This window comes from Solea solea, chromosome 1 (genome assembly GCF_958295425.1).
Source record: "Solea solea chromosome 1, fSolSol10.1, whole genome shotgun sequence".
In the NCBI taxonomy this organism is placed as follows: Eukaryota; Metazoa; Chordata; class Actinopteri; order Pleuronectiformes; family Soleidae; genus Solea; species Solea solea.
This window is the reverse complement of record NC_081134.1, coordinates 1,801,782-1,828,294: the sequence shown is the minus strand read 5'-3', so window position 1 is coordinate 1,828,294 and position 26,513 is coordinate 1,801,782. Positions and strand designations below refer to the sequence as shown.

At 44.2% G+C, this 26,513-nt stretch overlaps 1 protein-coding gene across 1 annotated transcript in view; it reads left to right on the top strand.

Moving 5' to 3' along the window:
- sspo (SCO-spondin) overlaps window positions 1-26,513 on the top strand; it is a 62,398-nt gene that overhangs the window by 23,672 nt on the left and 12,213 nt on the right. The window contains exons 55-110 of the mRNA XM_058642667.1: window positions 397-573; window positions 667-861; window positions 1,070-1,180; window positions 1,272-1,427; window positions 2,055-2,213; window positions 2,304-2,468; window positions 2,550-2,741; window positions 3,293-3,415; window positions 3,946-4,075; window positions 4,154-4,279; window positions 4,361-4,452; window positions 5,626-5,829; window positions 6,089-6,259; window positions 6,384-6,639; window positions 6,752-6,798; window positions 6,897-7,067; window positions 7,858-7,992; window positions 8,092-8,228; window positions 8,587-8,681; window positions 8,771-8,820; window positions 8,923-9,093; window positions 9,616-9,786; window positions 9,889-9,968; window positions 10,375-10,544; window positions 10,652-10,698; window positions 10,857-11,057; window positions 11,417-11,587; window positions 11,939-12,139; window positions 12,478-12,577; window positions 12,650-12,870; window positions 13,081-13,233; window positions 13,334-13,500; window positions 13,717-13,865; window positions 14,175-14,395; window positions 14,568-14,603; window positions 14,808-14,972; window positions 15,489-15,701; window positions 16,165-16,332; window positions 16,464-16,598; window positions 17,596-17,833; window positions 18,279-18,431; window positions 18,535-18,581; window positions 18,671-18,841; window positions 19,039-19,215; window positions 20,362-20,517; window positions 20,706-20,830; window positions 21,275-21,414; window positions 21,571-21,617; window positions 21,707-21,946; window positions 23,193-23,360; window positions 23,786-23,902; window positions 23,975-24,113; window positions 24,188-24,384; window positions 24,491-24,661; window positions 25,174-25,301; window positions 25,386-25,540. Coding sequence (XP_058498650.1) covers window positions 397-573; window positions 667-861; window positions 1,070-1,180; window positions 1,272-1,427; window positions 2,055-2,213; window positions 2,304-2,468; window positions 2,550-2,741; window positions 3,293-3,415; window positions 3,946-4,075; window positions 4,154-4,279; window positions 4,361-4,452; window positions 5,626-5,829; window positions 6,089-6,259; window positions 6,384-6,639; window positions 6,752-6,798; window positions 6,897-7,067; window positions 7,858-7,992; window positions 8,092-8,228; window positions 8,587-8,681; window positions 8,771-8,820; window positions 8,923-9,093; window positions 9,616-9,786; window positions 9,889-9,968; window positions 10,375-10,544; window positions 10,652-10,698; window positions 10,857-11,057; window positions 11,417-11,587; window positions 11,939-12,139; window positions 12,478-12,577; window positions 12,650-12,870; window positions 13,081-13,233; window positions 13,334-13,500; window positions 13,717-13,865; window positions 14,175-14,395; window positions 14,568-14,603; window positions 14,808-14,972; window positions 15,489-15,701; window positions 16,165-16,332; window positions 16,464-16,598; window positions 17,596-17,833; window positions 18,279-18,431; window positions 18,535-18,581; window positions 18,671-18,841; window positions 19,039-19,215; window positions 20,362-20,517; window positions 20,706-20,830; window positions 21,275-21,414; window positions 21,571-21,617; window positions 21,707-21,946; window positions 23,193-23,360; window positions 23,786-23,902; window positions 23,975-24,113; window positions 24,188-24,384; window positions 24,491-24,661; window positions 25,174-25,301; window positions 25,386-25,540 — 8,401 coding nt within the window. The remainder of the gene's footprint in view (window positions 1-396; window positions 574-666; window positions 862-1,069; window positions 1,181-1,271; window positions 1,428-2,054; window positions 2,214-2,303; window positions 2,469-2,549; window positions 2,742-3,292; window positions 3,416-3,945; window positions 4,076-4,153; window positions 4,280-4,360; window positions 4,453-5,625; window positions 5,830-6,088; window positions 6,260-6,383; window positions 6,640-6,751; window positions 6,799-6,896; window positions 7,068-7,857; window positions 7,993-8,091; window positions 8,229-8,586; window positions 8,682-8,770; window positions 8,821-8,922; window positions 9,094-9,615; window positions 9,787-9,888; window positions 9,969-10,374; window positions 10,545-10,651; window positions 10,699-10,856; window positions 11,058-11,416; window positions 11,588-11,938; window positions 12,140-12,477; window positions 12,578-12,649; window positions 12,871-13,080; window positions 13,234-13,333; window positions 13,501-13,716; window positions 13,866-14,174; window positions 14,396-14,567; window positions 14,604-14,807; window positions 14,973-15,488; window positions 15,702-16,164; window positions 16,333-16,463; window positions 16,599-17,595; window positions 17,834-18,278; window positions 18,432-18,534; window positions 18,582-18,670; window positions 18,842-19,038; window positions 19,216-20,361; window positions 20,518-20,705; window positions 20,831-21,274; window positions 21,415-21,570; window positions 21,618-21,706; window positions 21,947-23,192; window positions 23,361-23,785; window positions 23,903-23,974; window positions 24,114-24,187; window positions 24,385-24,490; window positions 24,662-25,173; window positions 25,302-25,385; window positions 25,541-26,513) is intronic.

Sequence of the window (26,513 nt, the reverse complement as noted above, 5' to 3'; positions counted from 1 at the left end):
ACAAATAAAAGCGAGAAGTGGGGGCATTTTAGAAATGTAAATGCCCCGTTCATTGAGCCCAGAACTCTCACATGCTCCTCCATTTTCACGTCTCCTCTGTAATAACCGACTGGCTATTGTTTTCCACCCCCATCAACTCAAGCACAAGAATCCCAAACACATAAAACAGATTTTATACAAAATCGACTTACATACAGAAACAGTAGATATATGTATTTGTCACTAATGGATCACAACCTCTCATCTGTGTTTGCCAAAGTTCTCCCTGTAAAGCACAAGTGTCCACAGAAACTAAACAAAGTGGCAGAACATTTCCCATGAGACCCTGCTGCTGCTTTCTGATTTAGATCACTTCTCTTCTGCTGTAATACATGAGACTTCCTCCTGCTGTTGTAGATGAGCTGGTGACTCCGAGCAGCATGACCTCATCTCCCTCTGGTGGTGGTAAAGTGACAGTGCGGCGCTGTAAGCCGGGCCAGTTTGCCTGCGAGCACAGTGAAGAGTGCGTCTCTGTCTCTGTGCTGTGTGATGGACGAGCCGACTGCAAGGATCACTCTGACGAGATCAGCTGTGGTGAGCTGTGACCTTCACTCATGATTTACTCCTCACACCTGTGTTGAGTCTCTGGAAGTCTGAGTGTGTAGTGTTGTGATTCTGTTTGCTCAGGTACAGCTCCAACCAGAGGCTCTCCCGGGCTCCAGAACCAGACCAGCTCTGCCGGGAGACCCGGTTTCCATGGTGACAGTACAACGGGTGCCCCAGGCCTCCATACGACTAAGTCACAAGGTGGCCTTCCTGGTGTGGTTACACCAGAGGTCACAGGTCACCCTGGACTTCACAAGACCACAACTCCAAGTAGCAGTAAGTAAAACTGGTTTTCATTTAGTTTTTAAATAAAGAATTGTTTTTTAACAAATATCTGTTACATTGAAACCATTGTCAGGTGAGTTGAGACAGTAGTGTAGAAATGTTTAGCTTCAGACAGCAAACACATCAACAACTACAAAAAGCATCACACTTTACACACTGCAGTCTCTCCATCATTTTATTTGTTGTCTTTGTTCTTTAGGCCACTGGACCACAAAACTTCCTGTGTACCCAGGGGTCACGACAGGTCAGCCTGGACTTCACCTCAGTACAACCCTGGGCTCTGGAAGACCTGGTTTACAAACCACTAAAGGTAAGTGTGTGTGTCTGTCAGTGTCAGGGTCTGTGTCGTCACCTTTTACTGCACAGAGTTGACCAGGTTTAGCTCTGGCTTATATTTACAGCTCCGTGGATCACCACAGCTCCTGATGATGGTGGTTTACCCAGAGTGCTTTGTGTGGAAGGTCAATTTGCGTGTCACTCACTGGGCTGCGTGGACTCTGCTCAGGTGTGTGACGGCAGGCGGGACTGTGTGGACGGGTCAGATGAGCAGCGCTGTGGTACGCATCAACACCATGTTATTAGGGGGAGGAGAACGTGCACATGGAGTGGAATTAAATAAAAATTTAGTATTTATTTAAAAATAAAATGAATTTATTTTCATTTGAAACTGATTCAACAGGATCAGACCAAATCTGCGCAGTTTAAGCCACATGTTTTTATATTGGGACCCCATTTTTTTAAAGATGACAAACCACAGTGACCCAAGTGCATAACGTCATCTTTACTTATTATTATTTAACATCTAATATTATTTTCAGACATTTCCTACAGACATGTGCATCTTATACATGTTATTAAAAACATTAACTCTAAAGTAAAAGTCTGGAAAACTAGCAGATTTGTTTGATAACCCAAAATAATCCCACAAGCTGTTTGTGAGGCTCTGGGAGTGACTTTGACTCTAGATGTATGTGTTTAGAGTCATTGTCACAATAATATTTGAGAGTTTTTCAACATTTGAGTGCTGAATGATTTAATAAGACTACAAACAAATATATTAAACAAAACACGTTGTTTTAAATGTCCTTCAAATTGATTTTTGTAAGACATGTAAGTTGAATAATGTTCAGTTTCCCATGTATATTTAATGTATATATAATGTTTTTATTGCTATTTCTTATTAGGCACAACAGCCAGACCAATGGTGACGTCACAGCGCCCCCTGGAGCCCTTCCCATGTTCTCCTAAGCAGTACCCCTGTAACAGTGGGGAGTGTGTGCACCAGGATCGCAGGTGTGACCTCCATAAGGACTGTCTGGATGGCTCAGATGAGAAGGACTGTGGTGGGTTATTATTTCACATCAGAGATGGTGATGAGGTCACATAGCAAAATATTATTATTTTATGTTTATGTCCCATTTCCTTTTCTTCAGTGGACTGCATCATGTCCATGTGGACAGCGTGGAGTGCGTGCAGTGTGTCCTGTGGTCTGGGTTCTTTGTTTCGTCAGAGAGACCTCCTGAGGGAGGCTCTGCCTGGCGGAGCGTGTGGTGGAGCACAGTTCGACAGTCGCGCTTGTTTCCCTCGGGCGTGTTCAGGTCTGTTTAGTGCGTTCAGTTAACCACCACCTCGCATCTCGTTCAGTCACTATCTCATTCTTTTCTTGTCTCCTCTTGCAGTGGATGGTCAGTGGTCAGAGTGGTCGGAGTGGTCAGAGTGCGACGCCGAGTGTGGGGGTGGAGTCAGGCGCAGGAACAGAACCTGCTCGGCCCCCCCGCCTAAGAACGGAGGGCGAGACTGTGAGGGCATGACCCTGCAGGCCCAGAGCTGCAACAGCCACGTCTGCAGCAAAGACGTCGCCACACAAACAGGTGACTCTGTCACAACATTGCTCCCTGATGGTCAGCTGCCCTCACTACAGCCACTGAGCAACCAGCACATACGTTTGAAACTACTTGCTTTAACAGCAGATAGTCTGTAGATAAAATTAGATTACATCAGATTAGATTAGATTAGATTCAATTCAACATCTTTGTCATTGCACATGTCACAAGTACAGTCAACAAAATGCAGTTTACATCCAACCAGAAGTGCTTTAAGCAGGAATATTGTTAGCGTTTGTTTATGTGGACTCTAACAGCACAGTGACCTCATGTCAGAGCTGCATTTGTGTCCAAATTAAATGAGGATCTTATGTGAGATAGTTGCTATACATGAGCTCCTCACTATGTGCCCTCCTGGAGTCGTTTTCCTTGCTTCGTCATTTGTCCGTCTTGGTCTCTTTCACCTTTGCTGCCACGCATCAGCCGCTGACACTCATCTCCTCCCTCCCTGACTGCACTCTCTTCTTCACCTCGTCACCTTGTTTATTTCATATCTGCAAATGTGTTGAAGAACATAAACAAAGTGTTGGGCTTTCCAGGTTGTGCCAATGGGATGGTGTTGGTGACAGAGTTAGACTGTCACACTGGCAGAGTCGATCCTTGTCCTCCCACCTGCTCACATCTCAGCCTGACCAACAACTGCACCACTGAGTGCATTCTGGGTAGGATGAACGGAACTTTTGTACTTTTAGATCATCATGTTTGTGCATACGTGCTCCAACAGGCATTCATCACATAGAGATGGAAGAAAGATGTAATGGTCAGTTATCATTGCAAGCTTAAGTCTATGACATTTTAGGAAGGTTTGCTGCTTCCCTTTGCTGATAGACAGACTTTTCTTTGTTTGTTAACTCCTCACTGTCCCAAAACGAGTTATTTTAGCTGGTGGAGTAGCTGCTGGTCTTCTGGTACCGTGTTTGGTGAGTTTCAGGTAAATCTGAACAACAAAATTCAGTTTGAAGATGGAAAATGTTTTACTGAGAGAAAAAGCATTGAACGTCTTCTGAAGATATAATAGACTTAATCAGTTCAGTCTTATATGTGTGTGTGAGTGTCGTGTGTCTCAGGTTGGCCCCTCTGTGACGGCAGCACCCTGGTTACACACACACACACGGGTGTGTTTAGGGGTGACCACAGCAAATCCTGAAGCTGAATGAAGAGTAATAACATAATAAACTGTGTGTGTCTGCAGGGTGTCGCTGTCCCGTTGGTCTGTACCTTCAGGACGGACGATGTATAAATGGCAGCCGGTGTGTTTGTCAGTGGGACGGTCAGACACTGCAGCCAGCACAGACGGTCAGCAGGGACCAGTGCACCACATGGTGAGACATTTATCTTTTCTTTCATTTTTTGGAGGTGAATAGGTGAGAGGTGAGTGTAACCCTCAAATGTCCCACCAGTGTGTGCAGGGACGGCCAAGTCACCTGTGACAACTCCAGCTGTGTGTCGAGCTGTGTGTGGTCAGCCTGGTCGTCATGGTCACCGTGTGATGTAACCTGTGGTGTGGGTCTACAGCATCGTTACAGGTAAACCTGAATAAAACTCAGTAGGTCTGTTAAAGCGGCTTCACTCTTCAAACCCCCCATCCTCCTCCTCCTCCTCATCAGGTCTGCAGTGAACCCAGCAGAAGCGGTCAGAGTCCAGTCCTGTGCAGGAGACTCCACTGAGGCCCGCAGCTGCTCCAGCTCCTGCCTCCCAGGTAACCCAACATTCACAGCATGATACAGTGTCCACTTCAAACTTCAAATGTTTTTCTTTCATACTAATGTCACTTGATCCATTTTGACAATAGATTCAATTACACATTTCTGTAGAGTCATGGTTCCCAATCTGGGGTTCAAGCCCTCAAGGGGCGCCAAAGATCCCATGGGTGGCCGCAGAGCTTTGTCTGCTCTGAGGTTGTGAGGTTATTAAAATTATATTAATGCTATCACCCAAATTAAAACCCATTATTTTGTCCACCTTTAAATGTATGAATCAGTTTATTACCTTCACCTCTGTGACGTCTGAACTTCTGTGACATTACTGCATAAACAAGCCTCCTCAGGTCAGTGCTCACATCCCTGTTTTCAACATCTGTACAACAAACTCTCATGTCTGAGAAACCTCAACGTATCAAAAAAGAAAAGCTCTGACCTTGGTTTTGATTTTATAGAAGCAAAGGACACTTTTTATCCTCACGCTGTGAGAACAGGAACAAAAACACACAAGTGCTGTTTATTCTTGCATATAAATGTTTGAAATGGTTCACTCTATTCTTTTGGTGTGTGTGCGTGGATGGGGCTTTGGGTTTTTCATTAGTTTTACTTTTTATTTAGTTTTTATTACTTTTAATTTGTTTTAAATGGTTAGTTTTAGTTTAGTTTTTATTAGTTTTAAATGCTGAGTTTTACTTTAGTTTTTATCGGTTTTAATTTGTTTTAAATGCTTAGTTTTAGTTTAGTTTTTATTAGTTTTAGTTTTTTCTAATATGGAGTATTTGCCAGGTGCAAGATTCAAAAAGTGTCATAAGAACTCAGAAAAAGTTGCTATTTTAAAAATTAGGACATATGAACAACCTTCACTGAATCAAATATTAACTATTAACTAACAAATATTAATTTTTATTTCAGTCTATGAAATAGTTTTTTCATTTTTACTTTTATTTCCTTTTCCTTGTTGTCGTGAATTATAATAACTTTGTTTTTTTGTCTTGGACACATGCAAAGAGACACATCAGTGACATGAAGACATGACTTTGACTTTATCAAAGTTCAAACTTCTGCTCACATCCTGCATTTCCAAGTGGACTCACAATGGTTTTCATATTGAAAAGTGAGTCCAGTTCAAAAGCGTTTGGCAAACACTGATTGCGTTGCCTTTACTTGTGCAGCACTACCAGATGGAGTTTGGAGTAAATGGAGCAGCTGGTCTGAGTGCAGCAAGACGTGTTTCACGCTGGTCGACGAGGTGGGAATCAGACGACGTTTCCGCAGCTGCAAACACGCACACACGCACACACCGCTCAACCACACACACACTGGCTGTGAGGGTGACAGTGAAGAGCAAGAGCCTTGCAACACAGTTCAGTGCCCAGGTATGAAATATGTAAATATGTGAATAACTTCAGTGTCTTTAAGGAGAGGATTTAGTTATATTTCACCATCATGTTAAAGTTTATTTCTAAAGCATATTTGAACATAAACAGATGTACAGTAAGTGGGAGATTATGTCTTGTGTGCATGAGAGTAAAGAACGCATGTTTCACTGGATTTATTAAATAAAAAATAAATAAATCATTTAATCTGTAGAAGACTTTGGGGAAGAAGCTGCTATCTTTAGTCTTGTTCTTTCAGTGAATGGCGGCTGGTCAGCGTGGTCGGTGTGGTCTCAGTGTTCCTCTGAGTGTGACTCTGGTGTTCAAACCAGAGAGCGATTGTGCAGTTCACCATCACCACAGCATGGGGGCAGCAGCTGTTCTGGGCCACATATACAGACCAGAGACTGTAACTCTCACCCCTGCTCAGGTGCGGCATCATCTGTTCTTACCAAATGTGACGTGTATGAATAATTTCCCTCTGACATAATCACTAATTATTGTGTCTATGGGGTTTGTTTACTTTGGTGTGCTTTCCTTTATTCTTGCTTCAGGTGTGTGTCCAGAGGGCATGGTGTATCTGACAGCAGCTGAGTGTGAAGCTCATGGCGGCGCGTGTCCACGAGTATGTTTGGACCTGACCTCGACAGACGTGCAGTGTGCCACTGCCTGTTATGACGGCTGCTACTGTGCCTCAGGCTTCTACCTGCTGAACAGCAGCTGTGTGCCTCTGGCACGCTGCCCCTGTTACCACCAGGGGGAGATATATCCAGCCGGCGCCACTCTGCTGGCTGATGCCTGTAATAACTGGTAAAGTCATCACAAAAATGACACCTTTGTTGTTAGTCATGAGAGATTCAGACTTGTTGCAGAGTGAATGCTGCGATGAATCATGTGCATATTGTTCTTGTGTCTCTAAAAGCACCTGCACTAATGGAGACATGGTGTGTGGAGCCGCCCCTTGTCCTGGTGAGTGCTTCTACTATCAGATATATACAATATTTTTATCCCTTTTTATCGTCTGCTTCTATCTGCAACACACGTGTGTGTGTGTGTGTGCATTTCAGTGGACTGTGGGTGGAGCAGCTGGACCCAGTGGAGCTCCTGTAGTCGAACATGTGATGTTGGCGTGAGGAGGAGGTATCGCTCAGGAACCGACCCTCCTCCGGCGTTTGGTGGTCGTGCCTGCAGAGGAGACAGAGTTGGGATTGATACCTGCAGCATTGAACCATGCTTTGGTTTGTAAAATGACTTGCTCTCCATGAACCAAGACACGGATTTGACAATAGATAGAATATAAGAAACTAGCGTAGTTATTCTGCTTTGAAAAGTGAAGCCTATGAAGTAAGATGGAAGTAGCAGTTAGCCACCAGGGGGCGAATGTGCTCGTTGTGGAAAGAACTTAGTTAGAATGTTCTTTTCACATGATGGTTACATATCAGTCAACATTTTCCTGAGGAGTTAATGTTCTCCATTAGAGCTGAAACAATTAGTCGATTAATCAATTATTAATCGATTACTAAATTAATCGACAACTATTTTGATAATCGATTAATCGTTTTCAAGCTTTTTTCATGATTAAAACAAGATTTCCGATTGTTTAAGCTTCTTAAATGTTAATATTTTCTTCATTTCTTTTCTCTGGATAACAAAGAAATCATTAAAAGTGAATCATTTTGGTTTGTGGACAAAACAGGACATTTGAGAGCATCATCATTTCCAGGTTTGACGAACACCGATCAATATTTTTGAAGGTTTTCTGATATTTTATGGACCAAACGATCAACTGATTAATCGAGAAAATAATCGATAAATTAATCGATTATGAAAATAATTGTTACTTGCAGCTCTACTCTCCATCACCACAGGACAACAGGTCAGTTTTGTAAATGATGTTAAGGTACGACACACGAGTGTGATTGACAGCTCAGCTGCAGCTGCAAGACGACGTCCATTTGTGCAGATTTACTGAAACTCTTCTTCCTTAATACATTATTAGATATTTAAAAAACAAACCTCGTGTTCCAGGTTTGAAGGAGCCGTGGAGCACGTGGTCCGAGTGCTCAGTGACGTGCGGAGGAGGATACAGAACCCGGACCCGAGGACCCATTAGAGTCCACGGCACCGCGCAGCAGTTCAGCGCCTGTAATCTGCAGCCCTGTGGTACGGCACATGAGTTACACACGGTTGTCACATGAACGACAACAACACATGTGTGTATGTTTACACTGTTTGTCGTAATGCACGCGTTTGTTGTGTCAGGTGACGGCCGAGTGTGTCCTCCAGGCCAGCAGTGGAAGCCGTGTGTGATGGGACCAGTGTCGTGTACTGACCTCACCATGGACCTCAGCAGGAACTGTACACCAGGCTGTCAGTGTCCACAAGGCACTTTCCAACAGGTGAACACACACACACACACCTAACCACAAATCTTAGTCCTAAACTTAACCAGTTCCTGCCTCATTAGGACCAGGTTTTGGTCTCTATGAGGAATACTGGTCCTGACAAGGTCCGTGTTTATGACAGACAACACACACACAAACAGAGACACACATACGAACACAGAGACACACAGACACACACAGACAGGGACACACACACTAACCCTAATCTTAACCATCACAACTAAAAGGACAAAGTGTTTGTCATCACAAAGACGTGTGTACATAAGCACACACAGACAGACACACACTCATGACATAAATGACACATACCTTGTTATTCACAGCCTTGTTGTGTGTGATGCTTCACACTCAGGGTGGCGTGTGTGTGCGAGAGTCTGACTGTGGCTGTGACATCGACGGACAGCAGCACAGACCAGGAGACCTCGTCCCAAAAGACTGTAACAACTGGTAACTTCAACTAAATCATGACTTTAACTCAGTTTATTTGATTAAGATAAAGATTTATTTATTTCAATAAACATGTGTGTTTTGTTCAGTACCTGTGAAGCTGGGAGGCTGGTGAACTGCTCTCATCACAGCTGCAGTGGTAGGAGAAATTCATTATTTTCATGTTTTTCATTATTTGGTTAGAGCATTAGTTTTCATACCAGTCAACCTTTGACATGATGAACTGTAACTGTGTGTGCAGTCGATGGCCACTGGTCCATGTGGACTCCCTGGGGTCAGTGTTCGGTGTCGTGTGGAGCAGGTCTCCAGTCTCGGTACCGGTTCTGTTCCAGTCCTCAGCGTTCTGGGAGTGGCCTGCCATGTGTGGGACCTGACAGAGAAGACCAAGTCTGCATCAACATTCCATGTGACCGTGCGTTTGATTTGTGTTCACTACTTTGAATTTTTTCATTTTTAATCTGTTGCATTTCTGCACTCGGCTTAATTAACTTAAACTTATGCTTAGACTTAGGCTTTATGGTCATTCAGTGTACAACAAGTGTACCCAGTCCTGTCGTTGCTATTTGCTCAGAGTTAAGATATAAAATGAAGTCAGATATACAACAGGGTTTAAAATATAAAAGAATATCAAAGTATGAAATAGGGTAAAGGTAAAGTGACCTGTGGCGTTTGCAATAATGACAAAAACAGAAAGATAATGTTTGTATATGATAAGAAGTTAAAGGTATAAAAGAGTGCAGAGAAGATGTGGTATCCAGTATAACCTGGTGTATAATATGAGCGGCATCTTTACATTTAGAGTTCTGATGGCTCTGGGAAAAAAGCAATTACAGAACCTGCGCAGGTTGATTTTTATTATGATTTAACTCTGATTTCTTCATGGTGACAAATGTACTCTGTATGTTGCTGATGTCTCTTTGTTTGCGCTCTCCAGTCGATGGAGGATGGGCTCGGTGGAGTAACTGGACGGATTGTACCAAGTCATGCGGAGGGGGCATTCGGAGCCGGAGAAGAGATTGTGATAGTCCCAGTCCAGAGGGGGAGGGAAACTACTGTGAGGGTCTGGGAACTGAAGTCGCAGCTTGTAACACCAACCACTGTCCAGGTATTTGTTGTGTTGTGTTGTGTCGTGTCGTGTGTGTGAAAAGTGTACAAATGTTTGTGACTTCAGAGTAAAGATAAACACACAACGGTTGGTGCTTTGCAGTTGCACCATGTTCTCAGGTTCCAGGCACAGCATTCAGCAGCTGTGGTCCATCCTGTCCTCGCTCCTGTGATGACCTGTCAGTGAGTATGACCCATGAAGGTTCCAGGTTATTTTAAGTGGCTTCCAGTGGGGACACAAGGAAAACCAGGTTTTAACCCCTTATCAGAGATAGAAAACAACATGTTTGCTGCTTTATCTCACATAAGACAGACTTTTCCAACTGGAAAGAGGAGTTTTTCAACCACTCATACACTGTTTTTAACTCAAACCTGCAAATTTGATGATTTTCACTGTGGATTTTTGTGCAGAAAAAAAGCAGTTTTTAATGATATGTTTCCAGATATTGTAGATTTAAGCAGACTGTGTGTGCGTGCATGTCAGTGTTGCTGATGTTTCAGTACCTTATACAACCACACTTAAAAAAAACCTGAACTATCCATTTAACATTCCTGATGCTTCAGTCTTGACCGTGTCCTTGTCCCTCAGCACTGTGAGTGGCGATGTGAGCCGGGATGCTACTGCACAGAGGGAAAGCTGCTGTCTGCTAATGGGACGGTCTGTGTAGAGAGAGAGGACTGTCCCTGTCTGGACCTCAACACTGGACACTGGCTAGAACCAGGGGACGGCGTCACGGCCCAGGATGGATGCAACAACTGGTCAGTCACATACACTTAAGTACACCTAAACCTACTATAGTGCATATACAGTATGCATGAGACTGAGACAAACTAGCAAAGTTATTCAGCTGTGTTTCCTGTTTCAGTACCTGTGAGGGTGGGAGCCTCAACTGCACCAGAGCCATCTGTCCAGGTGAGTAAGACTTACTGACGATCAGCTCAGAACAGCTTAATAAACAAGTGTTGCTCACCTTTCATTTTAATGTTCAAATCCATCTGCCACTTTAGTGATGAAGAGCAAATCTCCATGTTGACCTGAATGACACCCTGAATGTGTCTGTGTGTTCTCAGTGTCAGGCGGCTGGTGCGAGTGGTCAGACTGGACTCCCTGCTCCAGGACGTGTGGAGCCGAGTCTGTGTCCCGCTACAGGAGCTGTGGTTGTCCTGAACCCAAGGCTGGAGGAGCAGTCTGCTCTGGAGAACAGGAAATACACAACGGAGTCGGAGTTCAAATCCAGAGACAGCCCTGTCCTGTCATCACCTTCTGTCCCGGTAAGAGACATGCTTTTTTTTTATTACTTTATAAAGAGCATTTAAAGGTTCAGTGTGTACAATCCAGGAGAGGTTATTGGTTAAAATAATTATAACCCTAATTATAATATATTTATTACCCATAAATTTATTAGGGCTGTCACTTCATGTTTGACATTTGGATTAATTTTGAACGTTGGATTAAAGGTATGTGTTCAAACTGTTATCACGTGTTCAAATTGTTGATGTTAAAACTGTTGTTTTTGTTATTCCTGACTTTTGTGCTTCATCTGTAATTTAATTTCTTTCTTCGGTGACTTCTAAGATATTAAACTCGGTGAGAAACTGTAAGTGTCATTTCTTTCCCTCCTTCTCTGCAGTCCATGGTTCGTGGAGTCCGTGGTCGGTGTGGTTGGACTGTGATGTCTGTGCCGGTTCCTCCACACGCACCAGGGAATGTAACAGTCCTCCTGCTAGATTTGGTGGTTTGCCCTGTCTTGGGGAGAGCAGGCAGAGCCACGGTTGTCATGACAACATCACCGTCTGCTCAGGTCAGTGTGCAAAAAAAGCACTCGTGTCCCACTTCAGAAAGAAAAGCCTGATTAAATCTGATTAACATGAGGTTGTACCACCAGGAAAAGAAAGAAAGTTTAGACTAGAAAACAAGGTGGCGCTACATTAGCACTTTGTCCTGCTGCTGCTGCTGATGAATCCTGAGAGAAGCCCTTGTTTGTTTGTTCTTGGTGTTTTACGGTTTTTTCCCTTCTCTGTCCTGTCCCTCTTCTCCTCCTCCTCTTCCTCGTATTAGCTCCTCTGTCTATCTCCAGACCAGATGGTTTAATTCCCCCTCTTTTATCCTCGTGGTACTAAATGTATTAAATTGTCCTTCTGTCGTTCTGCAGACTGCGGTGGAGGCCAGGAAGAGTGGCCTTGTGGAAAGCCCTGCCCTCGTTCCTGTTCAGATCTCCATGGAGACACGGTGTGCGTGGACTCCCCCGGGTGCAGCCGGACTTGCGGTTGTCCTGGTGACATGGTCCTGCAGGATGGAGTGTGTGTAGTTCGGGAGGAGTGTCGCTGCAAATACCACAACAGCTCAGCTACTGGTTAGATCTACACTCTGCTGACAAACAACATTTATGTCTCTGGTTATTGACTTTGTTGACTTATTATTTTATTTATGACACCATGTTGTTTCTAATGCAGTTATAATGTCATTCCAGGTCATTTCTTTGGAACAAGAATAATTAATTTAGTCTATTATCAGCACACGACCTTCACATAAACATATCTGTGTATCATAAGTGATAAAAGTCACATAATTTCTTATGTCCCGAACACTTGTTTATTATTTCTAAGCTCTGTGATTACTCTAGAATTTAAAATGATGACCATGCTGTGAACATGTTGTTGCTGTAAGTTTTGTCCTTTGCTCACTGGACAGGAGGCCTGGATTCCAGCAATGCATCGTGGGTATGGCCTGGTGGATCTGATTGGCAGTTTGCAAATCCAGGAGACAGCGTCATCAGTGACTGCAAAAACTGGTATAACGAACAACGATGTTCTATAATATTTCATACACTCGCAGTGTGTTTATTTTGGTCTTTCTGTCTCAGTTCATGTGAGGCTGGGGTTCTACACTGTCACTCACTTCCTGGCTGCAATGTTGATGGTGCTTGGAGCCAATGGGGAGCGTGGAGTGAGTGCTCACTTCCCTGTGGAGGAGGAGTGAAGTTCAGAGGACGCCAGTGTGATAATCCATCGCCTCAGAGCGGAGGACGAGGCTGCCTGGGAGCTGCTGAGCAGCGGAGAGACTGTAACATACACCTGTGCACAGGTAGCGACACATGAAAAACAGGTTTATTTAAAACTGTTACGCTCTGAAGTTATTTAAACTACACACTAATGCATAGAACATGTGAAAAGATAAAGATTAAATATGTGATGATTAAATTCCAGGACAGGAAGGATCACACAAAACAACAAAAACAAAGTCTTTGATTAAACTGATAGTGTTGGTGAAAGACTGTCTGTGTTTGTGTGTCAGACTCTGTGGGTCCGTGGCTGCCTTGGTCTCAGTGGTCCGTGTGTTCTGTCAGCTGTGGTGGAGGACAACAGTCGCGCTCTCGTCTCTGCAGCTTTCCACCCTGCAGCGGCCTCAGTCGCCAGAGCAAGACCTGCAACAGCCAGGTCTGCCTCGGTGAGTCCCCGATGCTCCTGTCCCGTAGAAACGCGTGATACGTCCTGTGTGACCACGTAGGAAAGCTCTTCATCGGTGTGTCACTGTGTGTGTGGCGCAGAGGTGGGCTGTCCTCCAGGCCGACTGTACAGAGAGTGTGAGCGCGGTGAAGGCTGCCCGTTCAGCTGCGCTCAGGTCAGTGGCAGAGAGGGCTGCTACTCTGATGGATGTGAGGAGGGCTGCCACTGCCCGCTGCACAGCTACCAACACCAAGGAGTCTGCCTGCAGGTGAGACTTAAGCTTATATGATATGGACAGTACACAGTCATGAATATTCATCACAGACCTGGTTAGTAAGTTGGAGCATTCTGTGACTCAGTCGTTGTGGGATTCTAGATTCTAGGTCCGTCATTTAGTAAATAATAGTACTTTGATGTCACGGTGGTGGCAGGAGAAAGGTCTTTGGATTTTCTCCAGTTGTTCAGAATCATTTGTGTGTTTCAGGAGTGTCCATGTGTGGTGGACAGAGACTTCCTGTTCTCCTTACAGAGTGTCTCTGTCACACCTGTGTCGGCTCTGCTGCTTTACAACAACATCTCTGAGGGAATGGAACTGTTTTCTGGAGACACGCTGGTTCATGACTGCAGTTCATGGTGAGCACAGTCTTTACAGTCCTTGTTCTGTCATCTACTGCAGAGGTCTCAAACTCGTGGCCCCCCCCCCACAGCCCGCCACTTAATATCAAGTTATGAGTTATTTCTGTAAATATGTTTATATTGTGAACTCTTTATCGTTCCATATCATCAGCCTCGGTGGTTTGAGTTTGAGAACCCTGCATGAGAGGAATCCTTGTCCCTAAGCACGTCTCAGAGTATTTAAAAATGAGAGGAAGATTTAAATGCCGACCAATTAGACTACCAACAACCCCCCTTTAAAGCTGTCTTCCCTCCACCTCTGGGCAGTGGCTGTGAACATGGCAGGTGGAACTGTTCCTTGGAACATTGTCCAGTGGACGGAGGTCTGTCCCCGTGGGGTCCATGGAGTCCTTGTTCACTGTCCTGTGGAGGTCTGGGCCTGAAAACCCGCACTAGGGGCTGCACTCATCCTGCTCCAGCACACGGAGGAAGAGATTGTCAGGGTCCACGTCAGGAAACCACTTACTGTCAGGCCCCTGACTGTGCAGGTACACACACACACACACACACACACACACACACACACACACACACACACACACTGTGTCAGACGTACAGCGGTTAATGACAGAGCTGACACTCAAGGCTTTGCTTTGTCTTAATTGTGAACAATTCTAATTGCAGTGGTGAACTTGTGATGTTTTTGTATGTTTTTGTCAGGGATTGTTGGTCCAACAGAAGAACCAGTTTCACCAGGTAACTCACCTGAGAACAGAGACGTATGTCATTTGTTTTACCTCTTTCTCGCTCTCTGGTCTGATGGTATGGTTTGTGTGTTTTTGATTTATTGTGCTATTTCTATTTTAAAACTTCCTGCCAGCACATTTTCCTCACAAGGCAATAAGACAATAGGTTTAGTTTTTCCACTTTCCACCGTCTCTCCTCATCCATCTTGTTCAGATGAGGATGCTGGTTTCTCTCCTTGGTCCTCCTGGAGTCCCTGCTCTAAGACCTGCACTGATGCTCTGAGACCGGCCCTGAAAGCTCGTCATCGGCAGTGTGTTAAACCTCCATGTTCTGGAAACTCTCATCAAGAGAAGGCCTGTAACCTGCCTCAGTGTCCAGGTATGACGGTGATCTCTCTTCTTCTCATTATCATCCGTCATGAAATAAGTTAGTGAAAATGTTGTGTGAGCAGCATATATAAGTGTACGTCTAACTTTTTTCTTATTCAATATCAAACAGAGAACGAATAATTCAAACTTTAAACCCTGAAAGCTTTGATCTGTAATCCTCAGTCAACTGGATTGTGTTGTTTGTTCGTGAGTAGCTTGATTTATAAATACAAACATGCTTATCTCACAGTCAACAGAAGAGCGTAAGCTTTATTGTTTGAGTATAGAACTCATTTATTCTAATCCAATCACAGGCCAGGCAGATGAATGCTTTACTGTTTTATTTATATCAAATATTTCTATCACAATGAGACACAAAGAAAATAATCTCTATGTTTATTTGTGTGAGCTGAAAACAAGTGAGTTTTAGTATTCGCTCTGTTTTCAGTATGTGTCTGAGAATGAGAGGAAATGTGAGTATGAGAGCGTCACAGTCACACTCACTGTGTGTGTGATCCCTTCACAGATGGAAGTGAAGATTGTGTGGGAGCTGAATGTGTGAGGAGGAACTGCACATGGACAGAGTGGGGGGAGTGGAGCTCCTGCTCACGGTCCTGTGGAGTGGGTCAGCAGCAAAGGATCCGAACCTTCCTCAGCCCCGGGTCCAGCGGCTCGTGGTGTGAAGACATCCTCGGGGGGAACCAGGCGCAGCGTTTTTGTAACATCAGGCCCTGCAGAGGTCAGATCATCAGAGCAGCAGAGTCTTTTCAGTTTGTTTCTCTTTGTAAATCACTTTTATATCGACGTAGCATTTGTTGAACAAGTAAAGTCAAATGTGTTATTTGGAGACACTGACATTTGAAATCCTTTGTTAGGCCTGAGTGACACAAAGGACACGTGTGTGCTTCACACTCTCAGTAAGCTCTGACTGTGTCATGACCTTAATAATTATAACTATCGTTTTATTTAATTAATTAAATAATGAATTAATTAGGTTAAAGTTGTATTCCTGAACAAATCCACTTCTCTCAGTCAATCCAAACTGTTAAACCTCAAACCTGAATATTTCGGATTAGGGTTAACCCTAACCTTAATTACTAACAAAGAAAGACTAACTAAAACCTACAAGAATAAAAAGCTAAAGATTAAGGTTGTGACCTGCGTTTGTGTTCACGTGTGTGTGTGTGTGTGTGGACGTGTAGTGGATGGAGGATGGTCTCGGTGGAGTCCTTGGTCCCGCTGTGATAAGCGCTGTGGTGGTGGACGCTCTATTCGCACTCGCTCCTGCTCCAGCCCTCCACCCAAGAACGGTGGGAAAAATTGTGAAGGAGAGAAGAACCAGGTGAAACCCTGCAACACCAGACCCTGTGGTGAGGAAGTCCCACACACACACACACACACACACACACACACAGAGACACGTGATAACAGCACGTTACCTAAACTCATTTCCTGTAGTGTCCTCAGAAAATGAATAAACTTGTTTTCGTTTTGCTCTCAGATGAGAAAGGTTGCCCACCGGGTCAGGAGTTTGTGTCGTGTGCCAACCAGTGTCCACAGCGCTGCTCAGACCTGCAGCAGGGCATAGAGTGCCAGGGTAACAGTGAATGTCAGCCCGGCTGTCGCTGCCCTGAAGGTACTGCGATCATTTTATTAACAGATAAACCACGGTTTGTGTTTGTCACTCACCTGTAAAGTTCCTGCAGCTGCTGCTACTTAACAGATAAGCACCATGTCTCTGTGTGTGAGTGTGTGTGAGTGTTTGATTCATGGCTGCACAGGTGTGATGCTGATATACCCAGGACTGTTTCCCCAAAACGCTACGCCCTGAATATACTTTGAATGTGAGATTCAAAGACACACAGTATGCTGAGATACACTTTATGGACAAAAGTATTTGGTCACACCTGTAATTGTCCAAATTGTTTGGACAATTTGAGGAGGAAATTTGATGAAGGTCCTTTTCGATTCCAAAATGACTTCGTCCCAGTGCACAAAGCACCTTTTGATGTGAACCGGAACAGAGATTAAGAGCCAGACCTTCTCGTCCAACATCAGTGTGTGACCTCATCGATGCTCGACAGAATGAATGGACACTAATTCACATAGAAACACTTCAACAATGTTGAGGAAAGTCTTCCAAGAAGAGTTGAAGCTGTTACAGCTGTAAACCGAGGACCTGTGTATGTATTTGAACACTTCATTACAGTCCGTGTTGGTGTAATGGTCAGGCGGGCGTCTAAATGCTTTAGTCCATATAGTGTATGTGTCTCTGGGGAGTGTGTCTGTGCTCTGAATAGATTAGAGATTAAAGCAGCAATCAGAACAGTGTCTGCATTAGCAGCTTTTATCTTTAACCCACAACACACTGGGCTTTGGAACAACTCTCTGCTCAGAACTCCTGTCATTAGCCTGGTTTTCAGGAACTACGGGGCATATGATTGAGCTTAAAAACATCAACTGTGCACCATCTGCCCAGCACCAAACACCAGACACACACACACAGTAGCTGCTTCTGTCAATTTAGCAGCTAATCAGGGAAGTGCTGTGAATGAGCAGCTGCTCTGTAATGGAAATAAAAGCCATGTCTGTTCATTAATAAAGTTTAAATGTGTGTGTGTGTGTGTGTCCAGGCCAGTTGCAGCAGGATGGGATGTGTGTGCAGCTCTGGCAGTGTGACTGTGTGGACTCAGTAGGACAAATGTGGGCGGCCGGGAGTTGGCATCAGGTGGACTGTAACAACTGCAGCTGCTCTGATGGTCGGCTCCTCTGCTCCAATCACAGCTGCCAGGCTGCGTGTGTTTGGAGCTTGTGGTCCAGCTGGGCCTTGTGCAGTGTTTCATGTGGGCGGGGCCAGAGAACCAGATACAGGTGAGGGAAATAAATATGTTTTATTCTGTATATCAGTTTCCCAAACTTCACAGGTTTGAAGTTCCGCCCACATTAAGGTAAAATGATACGTATTACTTGTGTTTAAATGTCCAGTTAGACTTAACTGACAGCAGGTTGTAGTGAATGGAACTATGGTGGCCTGCACATACCAAAAAGAATGTCACTCTTCTTTTTTTCTTTGTATAAATAATAATCTTCCAGCTGAAAATGTTTGGCTGCACATTTTTTAAGGACACAAAAAACTAACAGCTGGAATTTTAAAGCAACTATAGACAAGTATACAATCATACATATAATCCTCATATTGAACATCTGAACCTTTCCCACCTGCAATACCACCAAGGTCCACCAGGAGGCGGTGGCCCTCACGTTGATGTACAATATGTTTTGCTATAACTTATAACGTGTCACTGTTGTGCATCAGGTCTCTGGTCCCAGAGGCTGAAGGTGCAGATTGCCAGTTCGAGGAAGTCCAGCATAAATCCTGCAACCCAGGATCCTGTCCACCCCTCTGTCTCCATGACAACGAGGAAGTCGGCGTGGGACACACCTGGCTGCAGGGAGAGTGTAAACAATGGTGAGACACAAAAGTATTTGACTGATCAAATGAAGGGTTTGCAATGAAAAGGGAATGGGATTTTTTAAGGATTCCAACCTGTATCATTTATTTTGCCTCGTAGCACATGTTCACCAGAGGGAAATCACTGCCAGGACATAGACTGCAGAGGTGGGTCTAATATTAAGAGTTTAAGAAGAAAATAACATGGATTCTACTGCAAATGTGGGAACATACACAGTTTTCTTGTGCGTCGTCAGTGGATGGTGGTTGGACCCCCTGGTCAGTTTGGACCGACTGCTCCGTGACCTGTGGACCGGGGACACAGATTCGAACTCGCGCCTGCATCAACCCTCCTCCAAGAAACAACGGCTCACACTGTAGTGGACCAGAGAGAGAAAGCCAGGAGTGTCATACTTCTCCCTGTCTGGGTTTGTATGCACTGTTTAACAAGTGTACAGTTACTATACAAGAGACACTAACTCACTAACTAACTAGTTACTAATTACTAGTTACTGCCCTTCATAGTATTTTGTTAATGTTGGAAAAGAAAAATGTCTGTGAAACAAAATAAAGTTCATATTTTTTCATATTTGCTCTGATCACATTTCCATTCCCATTTCTCTAGATGACCTATGCCCCTGGTCACCATGGTCACCATGTTCCCGAAGCTGTGGTGCGGGGTCTGTGTCGCGGCACAGGGTGTGTGTGTGTGAGGAGGGAGGTGACACTGTGTGTCCTGCTGATGTTGAGGCTGAGAGGAACAGAGAGGAGAATCAGCTCTGCTATAAACAACCCTGTCCAGGTACGTGCAGACCTAAGTTCAATTCCATACTGATGTGTCCTTGGGCGAGACGCTTAACCCCACGTTGCTCCTGATAACTGTGCTGGCAGATGAGTGATAGAAAACACGCTGCATGTGTGAGTGAGTGAATGGGTGAAACCTGAGGGTAAAGCATCTTTGAGTTTCATCAAGGTTAGAAAAGCTCTATATAAATACAAAGCATTCAGGCAGACTGAAGCCAGTCAGATAACCACAAGTCAAGCATATATAAATCTAATTATTCCAAATTATATTTTAATATATATAACAGGAAATGACAGAGGACTCTTGTCTACGACAGTGGCCTGTTTTTACCAGGAAGGATGCCAACACTCTTTCATAGTACTTTTTCCACTCTCTCTGCCTCCTCCTTTTATGAGTGAGTGAATCCATTTGTCCTTGTATATTAAGCTTCTGCTTCAAAAATTGGACATGCACGTCTGTTCGGCTGCTGTAGAAACAAAGTGCAAAATGACTGTCTTTGTAATGCAAGGCCTTTGCTACATAGTAGACCCCAAGTCACAAATATCTTGGGGGGTCCCACAAGCAAATGAGAACCATGAAGAAGCCACAAGCAGAGCTGCCACAACCAAATACTTACAGCGAGTAAGACAGGTCCTCAAGAGTCCGCTGAATGGACATAAACACCTATGCCCCGCTGGTAGTAAGATACTCTGCCAAAGGAAGAGATGTAGGCCACTGACCTCAAGACAAGGAAGCTCCTCACCATGCACAGAGGGTTGCACACTAAGCAGAAGGAAGGAGGATGAGGACTAGTGAGTGTTAAAGCCACTATCCAGGATGAAACAGCTAACATCCAAGAATACTTCAGGAAGATGGTCCCCAACGATGACCTGCTAACCTCCAGGCAGCTGAAACCCAGCAGAGAGGAGGTACCAGAGGGGCAGACATGGAAGACGAAGAAGCCCCTACATGATACGTTCCACCATCAAATTGAAGAAGTTGCTGATATCAGAAAAACATGGGAAAGCTGGACTGAAAGACTGCACAGAGGCGCTGATCATAGCTGCACAGGAGCATGTGAATGTACTTGAACATGTACATGTATAATCTTTTTGATTCAAATACAATGGTAACTTACTTTTTTGATTGATCTCATTTCTGCAGACTGTCCCATGTCGCAGTGGAGCGTTTGGTCTCAGTGCTCCTGTGAGTCTCAGAGGCAGCAGCGCTACCGTGTAGCTCTCGTCCCAGCCACCAGGGGGCAACCATGCACTCCTGTTGAAACACAGAGCAGAACATGTAGCCTCAGTCAATGTGCTGGTGAGTGAATGACTTTGATAGAAGAGTGTTTTTATTTCTGACACACAAAAAGAATCAAACTTCCTCCATAAAGTTTTTTCCTATAGAAAAATGATTGTGTGCTTCATCAATTACACACATGTATATTGTTTTTACATGGTGCAAGTCAGGGAACCACATTATTTCTTTTTTCCCTCCCCTGTTTACAGACTGTGAAGCCCCATTTGTTTATTCAAACTGTGGTGACCCCTGTGAGAAGCAGTGTGTGCTGCAGGGCCGTGGAGATCTGTGTTCAGGAGCCGGGGAGTGTGTACCTGGCTGCTACTGCCCACAGGTGAATCATTTTGTTCCACTTTAAAACATTGCATTTACAATTTTTCTACATCTACATCAAGTTTGAAGTTTGACTGAAAACAAGCTGAGGTTTGAAGTTTGACTGAAAACAAGCTGAAGCAGAAAGAAGTGAATTTTACTGCTCTAACCCTGAACCCAGTCGTTAAGCAGTTTGATGGAATAAATACTTGTCTCCACCCAACTGTGCTCTACTGCTGTATACACACAAATGCTCGCTCAGGTCTGATACCTGACGGAGCCCATTTTCAGATGAATGCAGCAAACATTGCTTCTCTGGATGAAGAACACACTGAGGCAAAATAAGTTAGTCTTGTGTCTTATACTTGATCGAGACACTGAAGATAAAAGGGATAAATATTTTCACCTGTTATTATAACTCAAAACGATTGTTCATTTTCTGTAATTACATTTTCCTTTGTTACAGGGTTTGCTGCAGCAGAATGGAAGCTGTGTCCCTCCTGAAGAGTGTGGCTGCATCCACCTGCAGCACCAGGCTTCAGGACGACCCCCTACACCTGTTACTGTCCCTCAGGGCCATGCCGTCACCATAGGCTGCAGTAGCTGGTTAGAATGAATGAGAGGCTTTTAGCCAGTGTGCAGATGCTGTTACACTTCTGTAGCGATAGACTTTGATGCTTCAGCGTCTGTTTCTCTTCTTTGATCGTCAGGGCATGATCAGCCTGTTGTTAACATCACTTTCTTTCTTGGTCATTTCTTCAGCCTTTGCCATGATGGCACTTTACACTGTGACACAAGAGAGTGTGAAGGTAAGAATGCTGAGTCACTTTGTTGATCTCTCCTCCCCTCCTCCTCCTCCTCCTCGTTACTACCTTTCCTCTTTCTTTCCTTCTTTCAGTCATCATCAGTGAGTGGTCAGAGTGGACCCCCTGTTCCCCATGTCAACCCTCCTCCTTCCTGCAGCACAGCACTTTACAACCTGGGCTCAGCAATGGCACTAGAATGTTGTCGGTCCAGAGGCGTTTCCGGGCCTGTTTGGACCTTGACTCTGGTTTTCCAGTCTCTAAAGAAGAGGAGAGCCAGTGTCCTGGGCCACTTGTGGAGGAGAGGCTTTGTCCAGATGTTAACATCTGCAGAGGTAATGGTGTCTGTGCAATAGGATAAAAAAGGTTTATGTTCATCTTGGAAAAAGAGATGCAGTCAGTGGCTCAGTCTGACACTTTATTCTTTAACGCCACTGCGAGGGAAGGTGATAGATTTGGCTCCGTCCGACTTCTCCTCAGCATGTGGTGACAATATGACACTTTTCCTCTAACAAATGAGTTAATGCAGACAAACGCAGTGACTAGTCAGAGCTAGATAAGCATGGCTTCTGAGAAAAAGGACTTCTCGTTTGGTTAGACTGACTGTCACAGTGACTGTGATGATGTAAAGACTGGGAGGAGAGGAGAGGGAAATATGGTGGGAAGTGCAAGTCAGATTTCTTTGTTCAGCACTTTGTAACAACACGGGTGATCATGGTCATTTGATTATAAGTGGACAGCAGTTCACACCTGAGCGAGCGCCTGTGACTGATTTTCATTTTCCTGCTCCATATGTAAATAAACATGAATACATTTGTTTGCAAAGATGAAATATGTTTGTTTTCAGCCATGGCTGAATATGACTCAGTCAGTGTATGTGTTTATGTGTGAGAGAGAGAGATATGAAGATAGTATAGAGTATGAATCTGTGAAGTATCAGGAGTAAACACTGAATATCCAGCCTTTGTAGATTAGTCATTTCAAAAAAGCGGTCCACGAAGAAGGATGCAGGAAGACCTGCATCACTTTTGACTGTTAACGTGTCATTTTCTCTAATCTGATGTCAATTAAAAATGATCTGATCCATTAAAACAACTGTACTGCTCTAATATATACTGTTAATGGTTGATGAAGTGCATGTTATCAGTGTCCAGACTAAAAAAGTGTTACTGTGCTGTCCTGCTGTCGTTGTTTCTTAAAGGACTGAAATGAAATGCAGTCTGAGTTTAAGGTCCCTGTGTCTGTGGGACACAGGAAGTGTTAAAGTGTGTAAGAAGAACCATTTATTTATCCTGAAGTTCTTCCATCAGCTCTTCGCTCCTCTTTAGAGATGAGTGAATTATTCAGAATCACTACCTTTGATATGATGTCAAAAGTGTGAAGTCTTTTATTTTATCATGGATCCAAATATCTACAAACACATAAATCAAACTCTCATTATTGACATATTCATCAGAAATGTAATCAGCTCAAGTGTTCTAACACATGAACTCACTTTATTTATAGATGAGTATCACAACAATTAGGATCGTTACAATCATAATTAAGATGAAGATGATGATGATCTCTCTGCTCCTCCAGATCTGTGTCAGTGGAGTATGTGGAGTGCCTGGACAGCGTGTGCCGACCCATGCAGCGGTGGAGTCAGGCAGCGCTACAGACGACCCCTGGCCTCTCCGCTGGGACCTCACTCTCACTGTAAGAGTCAACAGACGCAGAGCCAGAGCTGCAACACCGGAGTCTGCATCGGTAAAACTCGCCTTTATTTTAAACATTTAAATATTATATAATACATATTTAAGACTGGAAATATAAGCACATATCTGTCACAGTCAAACCATTCACCAGATGCTGATTAATCAGCTCCGCATGATAATATTTAGCTCTTATCTTGCCCTGCTGCACACAGGAAGTGATTGTTTTTATGTCAGGACAGACTGAGGACAGTGAAGTCAGACGATTTGAAATGATGCACGATAGTGTTACATTGTTTCTGTTCATGAAGTCCAAACCAAATGTTTAAAAAGGTGCAGTCTGATAGAAAATTGAGTCATTTGTTGCACAGTCCCTTGATACGTTCTAAATGTTCATCCGTTCTTCCAAATATCTGTCAAACAATGGCTCACATGGCAGACATAAAGATATGAGACAGACTTTCCTTCTTTCTTTTATAGGCGAGCGTTGTGAGGACAGAAGACGGACGTACCACGAGAGCTGCGCTAACCAGTGTCCTCGCAGCTGCACTGACTTATGGGAGCATGTTCAGTGTCTGCAAGGAGCCTGTCATGCAGGTAACTTTTCAGCAGATTCTCCCTCATGGTCATCCAGCACGTTTTTCTTATGTCGTCTCTTTCTTGTTTGAGGTTGTCGGTGTGCGGCGGGACATCTGCTGCAGGACAGTCACTGTGTTCCTGTCACTGAGTGTCGCTGTGGTATCCCATCAGGCAATGGGACACTGGAGTTCTTACCCAAACAAGAACTTACCATGGACTGTAACACCTGGTGAGTAAAGAATTTCATACATAATATTCTTGTTTGTTACCATGGAAACTCTCCTCATAACCCTGTATGTGCAGTGTGTGTGACAACGGCACTCTGGTGTGCACCGAGCTTCCCTGCCCGGTTTATGAGCCTTGGGCCACGTGGAGCTCCTGCTCAACGTCCTGTGGGCGTGGCCAGAGGACAAGGACACGCCTCTGCCAGGACACAGAAGGCGGTCCTTCCTGTGCTGATACTGAGGAGACGGAGAGCTGTGACCTGCCTTCATGTCCAGGTCTCACATGCTTACGTTTAACACGTCATTTAAACATTACATTCACTTACTGAAGATGATCTTTGTTGTTATCTCTCCTTCATCTTCCTCCTTTGTCTCTGTCCAGTGGGATGTCTGCTGAGTGACTGGTCTCCCTGGACTCAGTGCACTTCTACGTGTGGTGGTGGGTTGTCCATGCGGAACAAGACCGTCCTCAGAGAGCCAGAACCTGGAGGGACAGCCTGTGCAGGACCTTTAGAACAACATACAGTGTGCAACACCAACAGCTGCCTATCTGGTAACATGTGTACACACACACACACAGCACATAGCACATGTATTTTACATCCACAGAGCAGCAGTCTAATATCTGAATCATAGTCATGTTTGTCAGGTATAATGAGTCTTGTGTCTTCTCCCATCTCAAATATACACATAAGTAAATAATAAAATATTCACTTAAACAGCAGAAGTAGTATAAATACAACAAATATTATTAAACATAATAAATATGGTGCAGTATTCCTACTGTATGTGTGACATGTCATGGTTCAGGGATGTGTGATGTATATGATGTCATCAGATACATTTTTGAGAGTGAGGTCTTTAGAGTTCACTAACTCTTTTAGAAATGCTAGTATTTAAGGGTTTATCATGTTTCCTTAATCTCTGTTGTCATGTCATTGTCATTTTATGAGTTAATGAAATAAATTCGGGACATAATGGACGTTTTAATGTGACTAAGCTGATCTTGTTGTCTAAAGACAGACTGTAACGTGCACTCACCACAGTGTTGTCTGTTTGTTACAGAGTGTCCCAGTGGACAGGTGTTCAGTGACTGTTCAGGTTCCTGTCCGTACACCTGTGAGGACCTGTGGCCATTCACTCACTGTTTACTTGGACCCTGCACTCCTGGGTGTCGCTGTCCTCCTGGACAGGTCTGGACTGTGTCTGTGTGTGTGTGTGCGTGCGTTTGAGTGCGTGTGCGCCATATTCCTCACAGTTTTAACTGTCTCTCACAGGTGATGTACGGAGGCTCATGCATGTCCCACACTGACTGTCCCTGCTCAGCACTGTCTCTGCCGCCTGCTTTCCAAAACCTGAACGTCAGCAGTGGTGAGACCACAGAATCTCTGCTACCACCTGGAACAGCCATTCAGCACCTCTGCAATACATGGTAACACACACTTTCATCCATTCATATGCTGATTTAACCAACAGGGACATGCTGTGAGCTCACACGCTGTTCTCCACTCTGCTGAATTAGCTCTGACTATCATAACTCAGGAGTTGGATCTTGGTCCTGGAGGGACTTTACATTCAGGCGGAATCTGTGCTGAAACTGCAGCCTCTTACAGACCAACCATCTCTTAGTATTGCAGTGGATATTAGAGTTTTTATAACATGTATGTTTTCTTTAAGTGGGAGCTGATCAAAAACCATCTGACTGATACATGTTACCCATCCAACTGACAATAAAATCTAAAATATTGTCGCCTGTATTGACCAGCAATTGTCTTTGAGCATGATGTGAATCAAGTGATCCCAAAGAAAGTCAGACAATAAATACAATACAGTGAAATGATAAAGGTTGTATTTTAATTATCAGTCAAACTGTATTTGTACGACACATAAATCACAATGCTTTCACATAAAAACACCAAAAAGCTTCTCTGTGGTCCAACACTAACCCTCTGTTAGTGTTGGACTCCTGTCTGACCTCATCTGTCCACCTGTCCATCACCATAGCAAACAAGAAGGGGCTCAGACCTGATCCCTGATGTAATCTCACCTTCACTTTGAAGCCATCTGTTACTCCAACTGTACACCGCACCACTGTCCTCATACATGTCCCCATACATGTCTTCTTACATACCTTTCCACATCCTCTTTACTTCCTCTTTACTAATCCACTGCACAACATCCTTCTCTCCTTCCTTAGTGTCCAGCCTCTCATACACTCACTATACTCTAAGCCTTTTCCTTTGTCACCTCTCTCGTTGCTGCATGTCTAGACTCCCAGTTCTCCAGCCTACGTTCTTCATCTCCCTGTCTGACCCACGTCTTTGCCATCCTTGTCCTTTGGATACTTTCCTGTACTTCCTTATTCCACCAACAACCTTCCTTGTCTCACCAAACACCTTCTGATC